The sequence below is a fragment of the Guillardia theta genome (genome assembly GCF_000315625.1).
Source record: "Guillardia theta CCMP2712 unplaced genomic scaffold GUITHscaffold_10, whole genome shotgun sequence".
NCBI lineage: Eukaryota > Cryptophyceae > Pyrenomonadales > Geminigeraceae > Guillardia > Guillardia theta.
Window position 1 is genome coordinate 99659 of NW_005434664.1, and position 15046 is coordinate 114704.

The 15046-nt window shown below is 51.4% G+C and overlaps 6 protein-coding genes across 6 annotated transcripts; 3 read left to right on the forward strand and 3 right to left on the reverse strand.

Annotated features, from left to right (window-relative positions):
• Positions 1-347: 347 nt before the first annotated feature.
• GUITHDRAFT_102318 (hypothetical protein) lies at positions 348-3539 on the forward strand (the record flags this gene model as incomplete). Its single annotated transcript, XM_005838637.1, has 9 exons — positions 348-357; positions 398-436; positions 490-1946; positions 1996-2008; positions 2070-2276; positions 2322-2353; positions 2404-2537; positions 2585-2780; positions 2829-3539. 9 exons carry the CDS (start codon positions 348-350, stop codon positions 3537-3539), a joined length of 2799 nt encoding a protein of 932 aa, XP_005838694.1.
• Positions 3540-3573: 34 nt separating this feature from the next.
• GUITHDRAFT_102319 (hypothetical protein) lies at positions 3574-4368 on the reverse strand (the record flags this gene model as incomplete). The annotated part of the gene is made up of 1 exon (XM_005838638.1): positions 3574-4368. One exon carries the CDS (start codon positions 4366-4368, stop codon positions 3574-3576), a length of 795 nt encoding a protein of 264 aa, XP_005838695.1.
• A 1098-nt stretch (positions 4369-5466) lies between these two features.
• On the reverse strand, positions 5467-6878 carry GUITHDRAFT_84839 (hypothetical protein; the record flags this gene model as incomplete). The annotated part of the gene is made up of 2 exons (XM_005838639.1): positions 6487-6878; positions 5467-5540 (listed from the first exon to the last, which is right to left on the reverse strand). The coding sequence occupies exons 1-2, from the start codon at positions 6851-6853 to the stop codon at positions 5467-5469; spliced, it is 441 nt and encodes a 146-aa protein (XP_005838696.1). The 5' UTR covers positions 6854-6878.
• A 1846-nt stretch (positions 6879-8724) lies between these two features.
• Positions 8725-9098, forward strand: GUITHDRAFT_102322 (hypothetical protein; the record flags this gene model as incomplete). The annotated part of the gene is made up of 3 exons (XM_005838640.1): positions 8725-8826; positions 8880-8959; positions 9011-9098. The coding sequence occupies 3 exons, from the start codon at positions 8725-8727 to the stop codon at positions 9096-9098; spliced, it is 270 nt and encodes an 89-aa protein (XP_005838697.1).
• A 1860-nt stretch (positions 9099-10958) lies between these two features.
• Positions 10959-13358, reverse strand: GUITHDRAFT_134086 (hypothetical protein; the record flags this gene model as incomplete). Its single annotated transcript, XM_005838641.1, has 3 exons — positions 10959-12279; positions 12329-13190; positions 13265-13358. 3 exons carry the CDS (start codon positions 13356-13358, stop codon positions 10959-10961), a joined length of 2277 nt encoding a protein of 758 aa, XP_005838698.1.
• Positions 13359-14532: 1174 nt separating this feature from the next.
• On the forward strand, positions 14533-15000 carry GUITHDRAFT_102324 (hypothetical protein; the record flags this gene model as incomplete). Its single annotated transcript, XM_005838642.1, has 1 exon — positions 14533-15000. The coding sequence occupies one exon, from the start codon at positions 14533-14535 to the stop codon at positions 14998-15000; it is 468 nt and encodes a 155-aa protein (XP_005838699.1).
• Between the last annotated feature and the right edge of the window lie 46 nt (positions 15001-15046).

Consider the following 15046-nt stretch of genomic DNA (forward strand, 5'->3'; position numbering starts at 1 on the left):
AAATAACAGCCATAATAGTTAATTAGGGTCTAAATAGCTTATTATCCTGTTTGTTTGTTGTTTGTTGCAGGTGAAGAAAATGGCAGGGGAAGGGGAGAGGAGGAGGGAGAGAGTGCTGGATAGAGCGAGAGGTCGGTGGAGAAGAGCACTGAATAGAGCACGTACATGACAAGAAATCTGAGAGAAAGAGTTGAAGTAACTGTTCATCGACTTTTACAAAAAGAAATATGGAAACAAGGAATGCAGGTCAACTGAACGAGTCTCAATCAAACCGTGCGATTGCAAGATCGAGCAGCGATGGTAGAATGGGAGGCCAGAGGGCAATAGGAGTATGCAGACAAAGAAAAATGAAGGAATGTACGTGGAGAAATAATGCCCTGACGCGCGTGTTGCACAGTTCGGTACGCTGAAAGGCATACCATCGTAATGGCCAAAGGTAAACATTCTTGTTGACTTCATCAAATGAACAGGCTGACTATGTAACTTTAGAAACAGAAGATATTCCAGAAGAACTGACCGACTGGAGTTGCCAGTCGAGTGTCAGTCTTTATCATTCGGCGCTTGGTAGTCTATCGCAAAGCCGACGGACTCTGGTGTCCTTGACGTCTTCTCAGCCGCATTTGGGCTTCAGGCTGGAAGAGCAGGAGGGCTCTGACTGCGACGCATTTTACTCTGCTTCTGACAATGAAGGGGATGAGTGTTCGCCAAACGCTCCATTTGCATGCAATGCCAATGAGGATTTGATTGTTCCAAATGTCTTCGGTGAGGGTAAATCGAAAGAGCTTTTCAAGGAACGAGATGGAGGCAGGATTCTGAGTCACAAGCTGCACAAACAGGCAGATCTATTTGAGTCAGGAGCGTCACATGCAATGGATGGTGATTGTGATGTAAGTTCCAGACAGAGTTTGCATGAAGACTACAATGAAGGGGCAGCGAACGAGCTGCTGCATGCCTCAGTGTCAGACCTCTTGAGCTCGAGTTTCGAGAAGAGTGCTTTTGCCGAGCATGATACTCATAATTTAAGTAACACAACGCTGGATGAAAACCTGTCTTGCTTGAGGATGACTAAGTCGCTAATCAATCACAAGGAATATGTTACTGGATCCCTTCATATTGAAAATCCACGCCCAAAGGCACCTGGCATTTCTTTCGAATGCATGCAGGACAAAAGTGAAGCAAATTCCTGTCCGAAATCTAAGACTTTTGATCTGGAAAGCCAACAAGCAATGGCTCGTGGTAGTCTGCCTGAAGTTTCTCCAACCGAGGTTGTCGGTACTGCGATTCAAGTAATCAACCAAGAAAAGCTTTCTCCAAAAACAACCAAAAAACAAAAACGCAAACAGAAAAAGAAGTCAAATGGACAGTTCAAAGATTCACTACCAAAACCAGACAAAGAAACGATAACTCCAGCAACAGAGAGTCATCAAGAGGAAAAGACGGAAGTGGGAAAGACAAAATTGAAAATGGAGAGAGGGGCCCAGGGCGACGAGGCGGCAAGGGAGGCCAGAGAGCGCCTAGAGCAGGGGCAGATGCAGGAGGCAATGGAGCGGCTTGAGGCAGCGGAGGCGGCATATCGCGAGGCCGGGACGCTGGGGGAGAAGGAGGGCTCGATAGAGGAGCTACGGGGGCGGATCGAGGAGGCAGCGAGAAGGGAGGAGAGAGGGGCCCAGGGCGACGAGGCGGCAAGGGAGGCCAGAGAGCGCCTAGAGCAGGGGCAGATGCGGGAGGCAATGGAGCGGCTTGAGGTTGCGGAGGCGGCATATCGCGAGGCCGGGACGCTGGGGGAGAAGGAGGGCTCGATAGAGGAGCTACGGGGGCGGATCGAGGAGGCAGCGAGAAGGGAGGAGAGAGGGGCCCAGGGCAACGAGGCGGCAAGGGAGGCTATGCATTTGAACGACAAGCCAAAGTTTCTTGTTGTAGATCTTCAAGATCAGTTTGCCATGGAGGTTTGGCGTTATTTTGTTCGTTTGTTTCGTTTGATTGTTTTCGTTCCAGTCTGCCACGCTCGGTATTTCTTTTCGATTTTTCTTTGTCTGTGGAAGTGTAGATCACCATGATGTTTTTTACAGGTCAGAGGCAAGACCCTTTAGGTGTCTTTGAGTCGGCAATCACCCCAGTCGTCATCAATGAGGATTATTTAGACTCAGAGGACGATGAAGAATACGTTCCTGCGAGTGATTTCTCCTCCTCATTCTTGTGCAAGTCAATGCTGGATGAAAGTGATTTGTATCTGTCCTCTGCAATTGATCAGAAGATCGTCCCGACTGAAGAAAGTGGTAGACTCTCTTTGTCATTTTATCGTATTTAATTTGTTTTGGTAGGGATTGGTCACACGACGGGAAGCTTGAATATGGTTTGCCTTGAGCAGTAGCCAAGAACTTGTTCACTAACGAGGCCACACAGAGCAAGGACTCCCCGCTCATGCAGTGTGCAATAGACGTTGGGGCGTTACACCAGGCTGTCGTGCAGAACAATGGTGACCTTGTCTCAGAGCTTCTACAAAGCAATGCAGATGTCTCTCATCGTGACAAGAGATGGTGATTGTGTCTATCAAGGAGGTGGCGGTAACTCTAAATTTTCACAGGTTCTGTCCGCTTCACTATGCTGCAAAGTTTGGGCGCACTGACATCATCAATCAACTAGTGCGACAGGGAAATGCTGATGTTGAATCTGAAACTCGTGAGGGATTCACGGCTCTGCATCTTGCTACAATGTACGATCGCGAAGAAGCCGTCACGGCCCTAGTCAAACTTCTCTCGATTGACGCCTTGAACCTTCAGGTCCTGTTCACGTGTTATCGATCAGACCTGACGGTTTTGTTGTTTCAGGATCAAGAGGGTAAGTCAGCTCTTCACTACATCAACGACTCTGAAGCTGGAAATCGAATCTGCTCCTTGCTGCTGCGAGTTGGGGCAGACCCGAATCTTGCTGACTTCCAGGGGAATCTGCCTCCGATTCGTCAACATCAGGCTGCCGACAATGCCAAGGTTGGGACTCCCACCTCTCGCCCTCCTCCCGCTCAGATGCTCAACGCACCGGTGGACGAGGACATGGTGACTGGAAGGGGAGAAGTGTGGGTTGCTCGCCCCTTGTCGCCTTCGATACTGCCTGTGACGGAGCCGGGAGAGGCAGCAGCGGCTGTGGGGCTCAACTCGAGTCATTGGGGGCTGCAGACTGTCGAGATCGACCCCAAGCAGAGCACCCAGCGCGTTGCTGATGGTCGCGGAGAGGCAGCCGGTCGGTTTGTAAACTACGCGAGCTGGCAGGAGCGAAGTATGGCTCGCTACGGCACGAAAAGTCGGATGGAGGGATCTGTCGACCTGACCAAGTCAATGACTGATGATTGGATTGTGATTGACAGCGATGATGAGGAGAAAAAAGGTTCGCAAGATGACGTCATCGAAGCATTCACTGGAAGAATAGAGAGCCAAGTCTGGAAAGCTCGTGTGGACCAGGCCAAGGGAGCCATGATGAAAGTAGGCTCACAGCTCAAACGAGTCTTGGGGAACATGTCGAGCTGGCCAGCAGGCGGCGAGTAGAATAAAGTCGGAAAAAGCCAGGGGGTCTAAGCGATCAGGTGGAGTCGATTGGGGGAGAGATGCAGTAAGCAAACCACCATGACGCCCATGCGACCGCATGGAGGAAGCAGAAGAGACCGGACAAGTTCAGCACAAGCCCAGCAGCCGAGAGCTCTCGCTCATACTCGCTCAAGAACCGATAACCCCAGCGCCCCCCCAGCAGGCGACAAATGAGAGTCCATAGGCAAAAGAGCACGACTAGCTTGTGAACTCGCGATGCCCCGACCGTCAGCCCGAGCCGCTTCCCGCTCCTCGCCACGTACCTTGCAGGCCCGTACATCCAGTGCCTGGGCCTGCAGAAGACTAGGAAGACCCAACCGAGGAGGGGCATGGCGAGGCTGATCCACCAGTCTGCAGCGATGCTCTCCTGCTCGATGACATCTTCTCCTGCTCGCATCAACACCCCATGACACACCGCCACAACAGGACTGAACGTGACGCTGAGCCCTAGAAGCACTGCTGTGTTCCTGTAGAAGAAGTCCCGCCGCTCATGGCGTCTCAAGATAAACCGGTCAGGATGCGGCTCAAACGCTAGGGTGGAGATCACGAACAGGACGAGGCTGCTGATGCGGAGAAGAAAATTCCACGTGCTTAGGAATTGCGTATGCCCACCAAACAAGTACACACCCCTGAACCTGCGCCGAAGACACAGATAGAATGCAAACATGTCAAAGATTCCTGACAGTATCGCCATTGCAACCCAGAAGAAGTCCTGGAAGGACAAGCGGTTCCGCTTGCGCCTCTTCTCATTGGGGTCTTCTTCATGGACTTCAGCTTTCACCTGAGACATGTCGTGATGGCAATGCTATCTACAAGACCTCTGTCATTCTACAGGCTGACTGACTTGCTGATCTAACACAAACTGACTTGCTCTCTCTCCCTCCCTCCTTGCGTATCAGATCTCGGTTTGTGCGCTTCGTACAGGTCGAAGTGCCTAGATGAGGGGGGTGATTTTTAGGACACAAGGGGGTGGGGGTCCTGCTAACTTGGACTGATGCTGAGAACGTGTGGGGGAGGGCGGGCAGGGGAAGGGAGGGGGAGGGGAAAGGAAGAGGAAGCAGCAGAAGGAGAGGAGAAGAATGTGTAGAGAAGGAAGAAGACAACGAGAGGATAGAACAAAGTTGAAAGACGAGGAGGGCAATGTACGGAAGAAGGAAAACGGAGTTTGAAGAAGCAACAAAGTAAGGGTTGAGCGTAAGTTGGAGAGGGAGAGGAGGAAGAGGTGAAGAGTTTGAGAAGGAGATTTCGTCTAATCTTGCATTCATTTCATGACATGACACGTGCTGGCAGGGAAGTAAGAACATCAGTCATGTCTTTAGCTGGAGTTGTCGATCTAACCGCCGAGAACCCGATGCTTGGAAACCTGGCAGCTGCACACCACAATGCCATGGAAGAGAATGATGGCAGTGCAGGACGACCATGGCAGTTCATTATCTATCCTCCTGGTGACCCAGACGCGATCACTCTCACTCTCGCCGATGTCGAAAGACTGAACGAGGGTGAATTCCTCAATGACAGCCTTATCGACTTCTGGTGCAGATATGTTACCTTGAGGATGAACCCCAAGACGAGGGACAGGTTTCACATCTTCAACTCCTACCTCTTCACCAAGCTCATGCAAGAAGACTCGGACTTGACCGACAGCTCGGAGAGGCCTAGCGAAGTACTGTCATGGGTGAAAAATGTTGACGTGTTTTCCAAGGACTTTCTCCTGATTCCCATTTGCGAGCGGATGCACTGGAGCCTTGCCGTGGTGTGCTATCCCTTCCTTGACAAGGTACAGAAACTCGCAGACACGCACTGGCAAGTTCCTTGCATCCTTCACCTCAACTCAATCAGAAAAACTCAGCACTGGGTCCCTGAATGCATTAGGAAGTTCTTGCAGGAGCTATGGAACGCGCGGCATGCCATGACCAAGGGAGATCGGAAATTCGACAAGTTCTTGTTCCCGGGATATTATCCCTCCTGTCCGCAGCAGGAGAACGAGTGGGACTGCGGGATCTTTGTGATCGAGTACATGGAGCGAATGTGCATAAGAGACTATCAGCCAACGTTTGAGCAGCTGCAGCATATAGACGACCCCAACGATTTCTTCGTCAAGAGCTCGTGGTTTAGACAAGCTGACCTCAAGGATCGCAGAACAAGATTTCGTGAGATCCTCGATGACCTTCAGTTGCAGATCCTCAGCGGCTCAAACGCACATCTCCCCACTGCACCTTCAGCTTCCTCGCAGTCCCCGAGCAAGCAGACGAGCCGGAAACATCTCCTGGTGTCTCGCGGGAGTGCAGACGAGGAGGCTGTGGACGAGGTGGTGGGAGCGAAGAAACTTAGAACTGCACATGTTGAGCCGGCGGATGCGCAAGACTTAGTCCAGCCGTCTGCGTCTCAATACATCTGCTTGGACGACTACGAGCATGAGAGTGCGTCGACATCGGTGATGTGCGGTGAGTCAAGATCGATGGACGAGTCACAGGAATGCGAAGAAGTTTTGCCTGTTGTTGACGACGACGATGTGGTCGAAGACCAGTCGAGCAAGGACATGGAGGGTGGAGAGGAGTCGGGAGGGAATGAGAATCGAGATTTGCAGCAGGAGGAAGTTTGTATTGACCTCTCAGACGAAGGAGACGGCGATCGATCGATCCATGAGGTGCCCGAAGACTGAAAACTTGTGCCGGTCTAAAAACACTTGATTCCCCCTTGCATGCCCCCCGCCTTCTTGTTTACTTGCAGGCAATAAAGTGATTAAACAAACAAACGGCTGACCGTCACGACTGTTCGGAGACCAACTTTCCGACAGCTTCGAGGACGAGCCCCTTCTTCTCCAGCAGGGCCTTCAACACGCTCCTCCGCTCAGTAAACCCCATGCTGGCAAGCTGAGCCGTCTGCGACTCGTAGACGAGGGGATTACACGCCTCGAAGCAGTCGAGCCCCTCGTCGTCTCTCAACGAACTGTCTGCCCTGTTCTGCAGCAGGAACTCGGCGACGTCGGTGTAGCCATACTTGAGAGCGAGGAACAAGGGACTCTGTCCCCTCTGGTTGCAGGCGTTGATGTTGGCGTTGTACCGCAGGAGCAGTTTAACGATGTTGAGATGGCCGTTGGCTGCAGCAGCTGCAAGCACAGAGTTTCCCTTGTTGTCGGTGCTGTGCACAGAAGCGTTCTCCCGCTCCAAGATGCCCTTCACCTCCACCAACGAGCCCAGACGAGCCTTCCGGACGATGAGAGGAGCAGCCGCTGCGCTCTTGTCCTTGGCTCCAACGGCATCAGCAGCTAGCATGTCAACAGCAACCTGCTCGAGATCTGCCACAGGAGGCTGAGCTTCTGCCTTGCTGTCTGACTCCCTGTTGGCCTCCACCTCCACCACCTCTCCAGCTACGTGCACGCCCTGCCCCCCTTGTGGTGGCTGCTGTGAATCCCTTTGCTCCATCTCCCTCACGACGCTGAGAGAGATCTCGGGAGCCGAAGGAGAGGGGAGAGAAGCCTGCAGGTAGCCATGCGCGTCCCCCGAGGCCTCTGACTCGCCCGATACGTCGAGATTCTTCCACTCCAAGAGGCTTGCGCGGACTTGGTAGGAGCTGTTGCTGTTGGGGTTCAAGAAGGTCATGCTCAGACAGTCTTCGCTGGACGAGTCGAGGATCGATCTCTCCATGGCCAGCAGCTCCGCCGCATCTGAGATCCTCCCGCCGTTCACGCGCTCCAGCACGTCGCCCTCTTGCACCGGCCCGCTGCGAGACACGAGCGAGTCCGCAAGGATGGTCGAGACGACGAGACGCTGCGTCAGCTTGTCTTTGTGCAGCTCGATGCCCAACGAGTGGATCAAGGTTTTCTCTGCTGTCCTAGACTCGTCAGTCTCGGGGAAAATCTCAGCAGCGCAAGGGAGATCCATGAACGCCGTCGTCCAGCACTCAACATCGTTCATGGTGGCTGCTCTGAACGAGTACAGGCGGATCCTTACGTCGTCATGGTTGAAGATATTGAGGTGAAAGTCTTGACCAAACATGCTACTGCTCGTGCTGCTCACTCCCAGCTTGACTTTCATACTCCTCCCGAAGACAAAGCTGTCGATTTCAAACCCGTCTCGATCCACCACAGACAGCACGTTTTCACGTAGAGTGCACCTACACTCTATCCATCTCGCTGAGTTCGCACTACCTTCATCAACTTGCTGCATCAACAAACTTCCTTGCATCATCTCAAACTCCAAGATCTAGGCCAATCTAGTGGCGGTCGATCCCGTCGACTTTGTTCCCAAAAAACAACTTCACGAAAAGAATCACTTTTCAACAGTTGTACATTCGTTCATTCTCCCCTGCCTTGCATCTTCTTCGTAGGCATACAAGATACGAGAGTCGCTGACCTGTCTCATGCTCTGTCTCCTCTCTCTCTCCCTCTCGCTCTCCCTCCCTCCCTCCCTCTCTCTCTCTCACACCTGACTCTCAACCCTTCAGTCAGCCCTCCCTGCCATCATCGCATAGCTACAGAAGAGGCCTTGCGTGATTCCTTTAGGAGCACTACTCTGGACATCCATCTTCACCGGTGACACTCGGCCCGGCCGATCATCGGGCAGGTCACCGGGTCACTGCAGGGTCACTGGACTGGTCACTGCAGTGGTCACTGGTGGTCACTGGAGGGATTCTGGAGTATGAGGGGGATGAGTGTCATTCTATTTCAGGATTGACGATGGTGAGTTGCGGTCGTTGAGAGGAAAGGAAGTCGGAGAGAGGCGCGGAGAGCAGGGGAGAGGAGGGGAGAGGAGGGGAGAGGAGGGGAGAGGAGGGGAGAGGAGCGGAGAGGAGCGGAGAGGAGCGGAGAGGAGCGGAGAGGAGCGGAGAGGAGCGGAGAGGAGCGGAGAGGAGCGGAGAGGAGCGGAGAGGAGCGGAGAGGAGCGGAGAGGAGCGGAGAGGAGCGGAGAGGAGCGGAGAGGAGCGGAGAGGAGCGGAGAGGAGCGGAGAGGGGGAGAGGAGCGGAGAGGAGCGGAGAGGAGCGGAGAGGAGGGGAGAGGAGGAGAGGAGAGAGGAGGATGCGAGATGTGGACGCTATCGAGATGCTTGGCTGGGCCTGGAAGAAGTTTAGAAACAGTAATGATCAACGATTGGAGGTGGAAGAGATGCGATTGTGTTGATATGTCCTCGATACCATCCGCTCAGAATGATGGCTTTTGGGATGCTGACATTTTTTGTTTCTTATTCTTTTCTTCTCCTTTGGGCGGATTACCACAAACTAGTTCGCTACCGTGAGTTTCACTTTGTAGTGAGTTCGTATAATCAGTGATGATTGCGCTCCAATAGATTGTTGACGCACAGAAGCTCTTTGCTACCAACTCGCTTGAAGCCATCAGCAAGCACATCAAGTTGAACCAGACCTATCCCTGGGGCACGGACTCGTGAGTGGCTCCTTCAAAGTTGCTTCTTAGCGTCTGCTAACGGTCCACCAGCGGCGATGCCTTCGGAGACGGCGAGGGATTCGACGGCGACGGCGTTGGCAACAACGTCTCTGATCAGGAGAACTATCCTTACAACTAAGATGATCCAGTCACGACAAGGTGGAAGGTCGCCTATGCTAAGCTGGACATAGACCACGGATGATGGTTCTTTTACATGTCAATTATGAGTGTAAACTGTGTAAGGTTCACGATCACTCAGTCTTGAAAGCTCATATTTGATATGAAGGAATATGAGCTTATATTTTTATGAGCTGATATTCTCATGTCAATTGCTCCTACAAGTCACCGCGCCTCCCTTATCTCATGCATGAACAAGCGTGTAGCACCCACACGTGCCAAGTTTCACCTCGCCGTTACTAGAAGTCCATCGCAAGGAGCGCCTCTTCGTGCTGTTGTGCTTCGGCATCAAACTCCTGTAATCCATCAGGAAAGTTCAGAGCGTTAGCGTGTGTTAAATTTCACTTGGGACGGGGCTGAACACGGCTTACCTTTTCTTCAACTTTGATCTTTGTGAGAGCTCTATGGTAGAAATATGATCATGCATGTGTCGGCTCGTTATGCAAACATACCTTGTAGCTTTATGCTTCGCCTGAATGATGGGAAGAGCTTCTTTGTGACAACTTGGAATCGTTTCAATGTACAGCAGTGCTTTCATCCTTCACCTTCTTGGCATGGCAACTGATCGATGAACCATGCAACAGACGTCATGATCCTTTATCTGGATTGAAACCGCAAGTCATTGATCTGGCCTATTTGCTTAATCCTCACGTGTCTAATGAAAAAGATCGCATTCCAAAGCATCGAGTGCCAGGCTCGATTTGACCCTGCAATGAAGAAGCTGTTCAATCGATCTTGCATCTTCACACTACGAATTTGGCTCACGGATGATGAAGATGTTGGCAAGCGGATTAAAATATTTGACTGAGGAGGAGAATGAGCATCAGTACCGTCCAAGTGTGTATCAAGTATAGCAATACTCTGCATCCTATTCTGGAGTCGAGCCATCCCCACATCGCCGAAATTCCGAAGGACCGAGTCTTTGACTGCTTGCATCACAACGCCTTTCGATACTCCCGATGGACAAGCACAATCTTGGTTCGTGCTGCTCCAGATCATTTCGACAATAAGGTATCGGCTTTTAAGCCGAACCATTGTTTCTTGTTTCTTCTTATCACACTCTTCGTTTCAGAGTAGTTGCTCTTTCCTTCGTCTTTCTCTCACACCTCCTCTCAAACAACAGCTGTCCTCTCCTTTCACTTCCATTTCCGCCCCCCCGCCATGATTCGTTTCACTAGTTGGTATACCCGGCATTGCCTGAGGAATCTGATTCCACCGGGCCCGGCGGCCCGCTGCCCGCCGGGCCGCTGGCGCCGGGCCCGGTCCGGGAGCGCCGGGGCTCGGACTCGGAGGCTCCGGGAACGGTCCGATCGGAGTCTAGCCTGAGCGGCCGTCGGAGCCGCGCCAGGGCCAGGCAGGCCGTTTCAAGAGCCCCAGTAAATTGTCTGTGCAAGCCTCAGTGAAGTTTGCTCACTAAGACCGAGTTTAATCAGCGGCACGCCGTCACGAAACAAGGATTGAGGAGCACATGAGAGATAGACTGTATGCTAGGATGTGAAACCCAAGCACAAGCACAGCCGACGGTCCAGACCAACACTGCGACACGTAAGGGTCGTCTTGGTTTACAGGAGAGTTTTGTTATCTCAGCGCTATCTGCCACGGACTGGCACGGCTGGCATGCGATCCATCAAGTTTGGCAGCCAGCGAGACAACATGGGGGCTGTCATCTTTTAATAAGCCGTGACAGCAACTTTGTTTTGATATCCATTAGACATTGTTTAGAACTCTTTTCTTCCTGATGTCGCTTCCCAATCATCCTCATGGTCAGTGCCGGCTGCGTGGCAATGAAGATAGTCAGCTGCTTCAAAGGGATCAGGTGGTATCACTGGCGTCGCATTTCCATGGCGTGGTTGAGGCTGCTCGTCCAATTTCGCAAAGCAACGCTGGTATTGAGCATGATTTCTTTCCACTCTTCGCTGCTGGGGTCCCCTCCAGCCCTAGAGTCGGAAGCCGAGGAGGCAGAGGGAAACCCATTCCTCGCAAACCTTCCCTCCTCCGGCATTGCTGGTCCGGTGAAACGATCCGAAGAATCTGCTGGTGCAGAAGCAGAAGCTGCAGCTCCAAATGTAACCGAGGAGCCTTCAGCTTGTGGACCGTGCTCTGCTCTGCTTGCTGGATGGTTAGCACGCGGCCTGCCAGTAGCGATAGAAGGCTGGCCTCCTGCTGCACTTCTTTGTTCTGAACCAGCAGCAAGCCTGCGATTTCTTGTCCTCACAGCCTCCTCTCGGAGGGAAGAGAAGCTCCTTGCCATCCCTTCACCATCCGCAGACACTGCTTGTGCCTCGCCTTCACAGAGATTTGCACTTTCTCTTGCAAAATGTAGGGATGATTGTCCAGGCGATGCCTCAGGCTCTTGATCCACTGGGACGTTAGACTGACGCAAAGAATCCGCTTCTTCCCTCCCATGATCCTCAGCATTTGTCTGTCGAGATGGCTGCCTAGCAAAAGTTGACGATGTGTATTGGTTTCTCCTCTGTTCTGCTTGTCCTCGTCGGAGAGAACTGGGCTCATCCACATCGAATTCCATCGCCCTATCCTCTGCCTCATGTGGGCTTGGGCTTCTTTGTCCATTCCGGTTACGCGAGCGAGGTCGGATGGAGGGTTCAGGCAGACTTGTGAGAGCATCTTGCACGCCAGAGGATCTTAGCGTGTAAGCTGTAGCATCGTTTACAGTCTCGCGTGTCCTTGTCGAGGTGGAAGTTATTACTCCGTCCGCCTCACTCAGCTGGTTGAGCCTGCGAACTTTGTCTCTGAACCTGTCAATCGACCGGTCGACATCGGAGTTTCTTGCCACGTTAGTCGCTTTGTTGGTAAGCATTCGACGGCCGGATAGCAAGGGAGACTTCGTTTTCTTGGGGGAACGTTTCGTGTTCTTCTGAATCTGTTCTGATTTCTTCAAAAATCTTCCTGCACCGTCTCGTACCCTTTTCTTTGCATTTTGAGAGCAAATCTCACGCTTCTTTGCTGAGCTGTCAGGAGGACCTGTTTTTTGGACGGACTTTGCTTTCTTGCTCACAGGAAAGCCGAAAAAACTTGTAAATCGAGGGACGATGGGAGACCCTCCACAGTAGTTGCAATAGCACAATTCAAAGGAAATGTTTTCTTCGTAGTCACCCCACATCACCTCGAGCTGACGCACTGCTCTACAAAGGAGTCAGCAAGTAACGCAGTAATGACCATAACGAATACAACCTTGTGGTCTTCCAGCCGAATCTCCAGTGTCCATTGATCCTCCATACAAAAAGTTTGCAGTTTACACGATCCGGTTGGCATGTGTGGTTGACATAGTAACCGGCATGAAGCGTCTGGTCTGATATTTTGCGGCTGAACACGCACTGAAAGAGCGTGTTTGTTGCAAATCGCCGAATGAAGATCGAATCCTCAAGCGATTCTGACCTTGTCTTGGACGAGACTGAGCAGTTGTACGCCTCGCCTTTACAAGGCCCACATATCCATGTGTTTGCTGGGATGTCAGAGGTAGCCTGCAAACAGACCCCGATCCCATCCATGGTGCTGGTTGGCTTGAACCGACTCGAAAATTCGGAAAAGAAAGAGTTCGGACAGTTTGGTCCTTCACCACAGGAATAGCACGGCAGACCATTCTCAACATTGACTTCATGAACTCCAGAGATGGTGTGCTTCTCATGAGCCATCGCCGAGCCGTTTCTCATTACAGTGTCAGCAAATTCTTCTAACGAGTTGCCTTCCGCACTCCCTCCAACAGGTGACTTCCTCAGCGATTGCTTGGTGGATTTTCGTTTGTAGTTCATTTGTCTCGTGGTGCTCAAGAAAGTTCTCTTCGGCCTTTTCCTCTTGATAACTCTCTCGCCATTGGTACTCGTGCTCATGCGCGGGCCGCACAGTTCTTCATTCGTGCGTAGATTACTGCCAACATCATTTGACATCTCTGCATTTTGCTGAAGTTGTTGCCCGTCGTTGCTTCCCTCACTTTCCTCATCGTTGTCAGATTCATCTTCTCCAGCACTGAGGTGATTGGCGTTCTCTTCTGCATCTGTTTCTGTCTGCTCCTCAATCGATGCTTCTTCCTCGCATCCTAGATTCAACGGCAGATTAGAGGGAGTCTTTCACAGAGGCCTCGCCCGACCCTTATTCCATCCCCGAGCTCACCTGGTTGGTTGTGCTCTGTCGACTTCAAGTTCTCTTCATTGAAAGTGACCGAGTGATCAGTCGATGGCCGATGGGCCTCCTCGTTTGCTACCATCTCCTCTGAACCTGGTAGCATCAAAGAATCTCTTACTAGTCCCAGAAAACGCTGAATTTTAAGAGAAATGGAAACCGAAAGGCAAGGGAGGAAACCTGAAAGATCAAGGCAAAGGGAAGAGTAAGCAGAAGACAGGGGTTTAACCCTGCAAAAAAAACAAAAATGATTGTGTTTCCATACTTTCTCATTTGCTTCGATCTTTATCTTTACTGTTCTAATATTCATCTCTCCCGTTCCACCTCTCTCATTTTTCTTTGTTTCTCTTCCTTCACTCTGTTCTGCTCCCCTTCAATTCTTGCGGCCCATCTGCTCTTCCTCCCTCGAACCTGGTCACAGGCAATTCCTTCTCCTCCCCTCCCCTTCATCCTACTCCTCTCATCTCCTTTCCTCTCATCTCCTTTCCTCTCCTCTCCTCTCCTTTCCTCTCCTCTCCTCTCCACTCGCCTCTCCTCTCCTCTCCTATTGCCGAGGTTTCTTAGCTACTAGGGAATGTTTTGCATCTCTAACGGGTGGGGTGATGAAGTACCGGGTAGTTTCAATACAAAATGATATATAATGAGGGGGTTAGAGTTGCAAGGGGTAGTATGAATCGAAACATTGGGGGTGGGGGATATTTGCGGCCCCCTTCCCCGCTCACACACGAACTCCAAGAACAAAGAAATGAGTTTGAATTGAATCCCCACCACGCCGCGAATCCATGGCGTGTAGACAGTGGCTAGATGCAGGGAGGGGGCGGGAGAGCGAAGCAAGGAGTAGAGTTATGGTAGCAGGAGTTTGGAATGCAAACTTAGTATGACTCCAGAGTGCTCCAGCAAAAGAAGATGTCAAATTTCTTTTCAGTGCCTGGGATGTAGTTACCAGGTGGATCTGATCGAAGTAGATGATTTCAAGATGCGTTGAGATATCTGAAAATGTCAGTGTCGCTGAATGATATTTCGATGTCTTGACAGGCACTAGCTGTGGAACTGAGCAGGGATGGAGGAAGCGAACCATGACAGCATCTTTCAAGACCTGCAAAACGAAATCTCAAGCCTTCGACTGGAACAACTACAGGTTGCAAGCGGGGTTGTTCTTGAATTCATGCTGAACTGCAAGCTAGGAGGAAGAAGGAGATGATTTCAGCCTAGAAAATATCCATTTCACTTTCAGTCTGGATCGGCATGTGGCGTCTTTGATGAATGACCTCCACCAAGTGCTTGCAAGCATTCTGACCACTGCTGAAACACTAGCTTCATCGGAAGTTTCATCGTCGATATGGAATGCTGTGAGGAAATCGGTGGACCCGAAGCTGCTAGGAAGTTTCTTGCATCACATCTGCAAGGTAGCTGAGCATGGTCTTGGAGTCACCACCTTGACATGTGACCTTCAGTCGGGAACACAAAAGTTCCAGAAGAATGCAGAGGAAGGGAAGAGTGATCTCGACCTTGCTCACTTGTCTGCTGCCCTCTATCTTTGCTTGATGCGCATTCCTGGATCTCGATCCAACTTCTATGATGAGTTTGCGATGCACTACATGCTGAAGAGCTTGATGTTTGGAGCGGAACCATGCAATGAGAAGCAAGAGAAGAAAACGAAGACGAGGAAGAGAAGAGCCGTCGCTATGGATGAGAGCTTGGATGAGCATGTTGAGAGTGTTACCTAGTGATAATCTGCCATGATTCTAATCGCAGGACGAAGAAGATGACGAT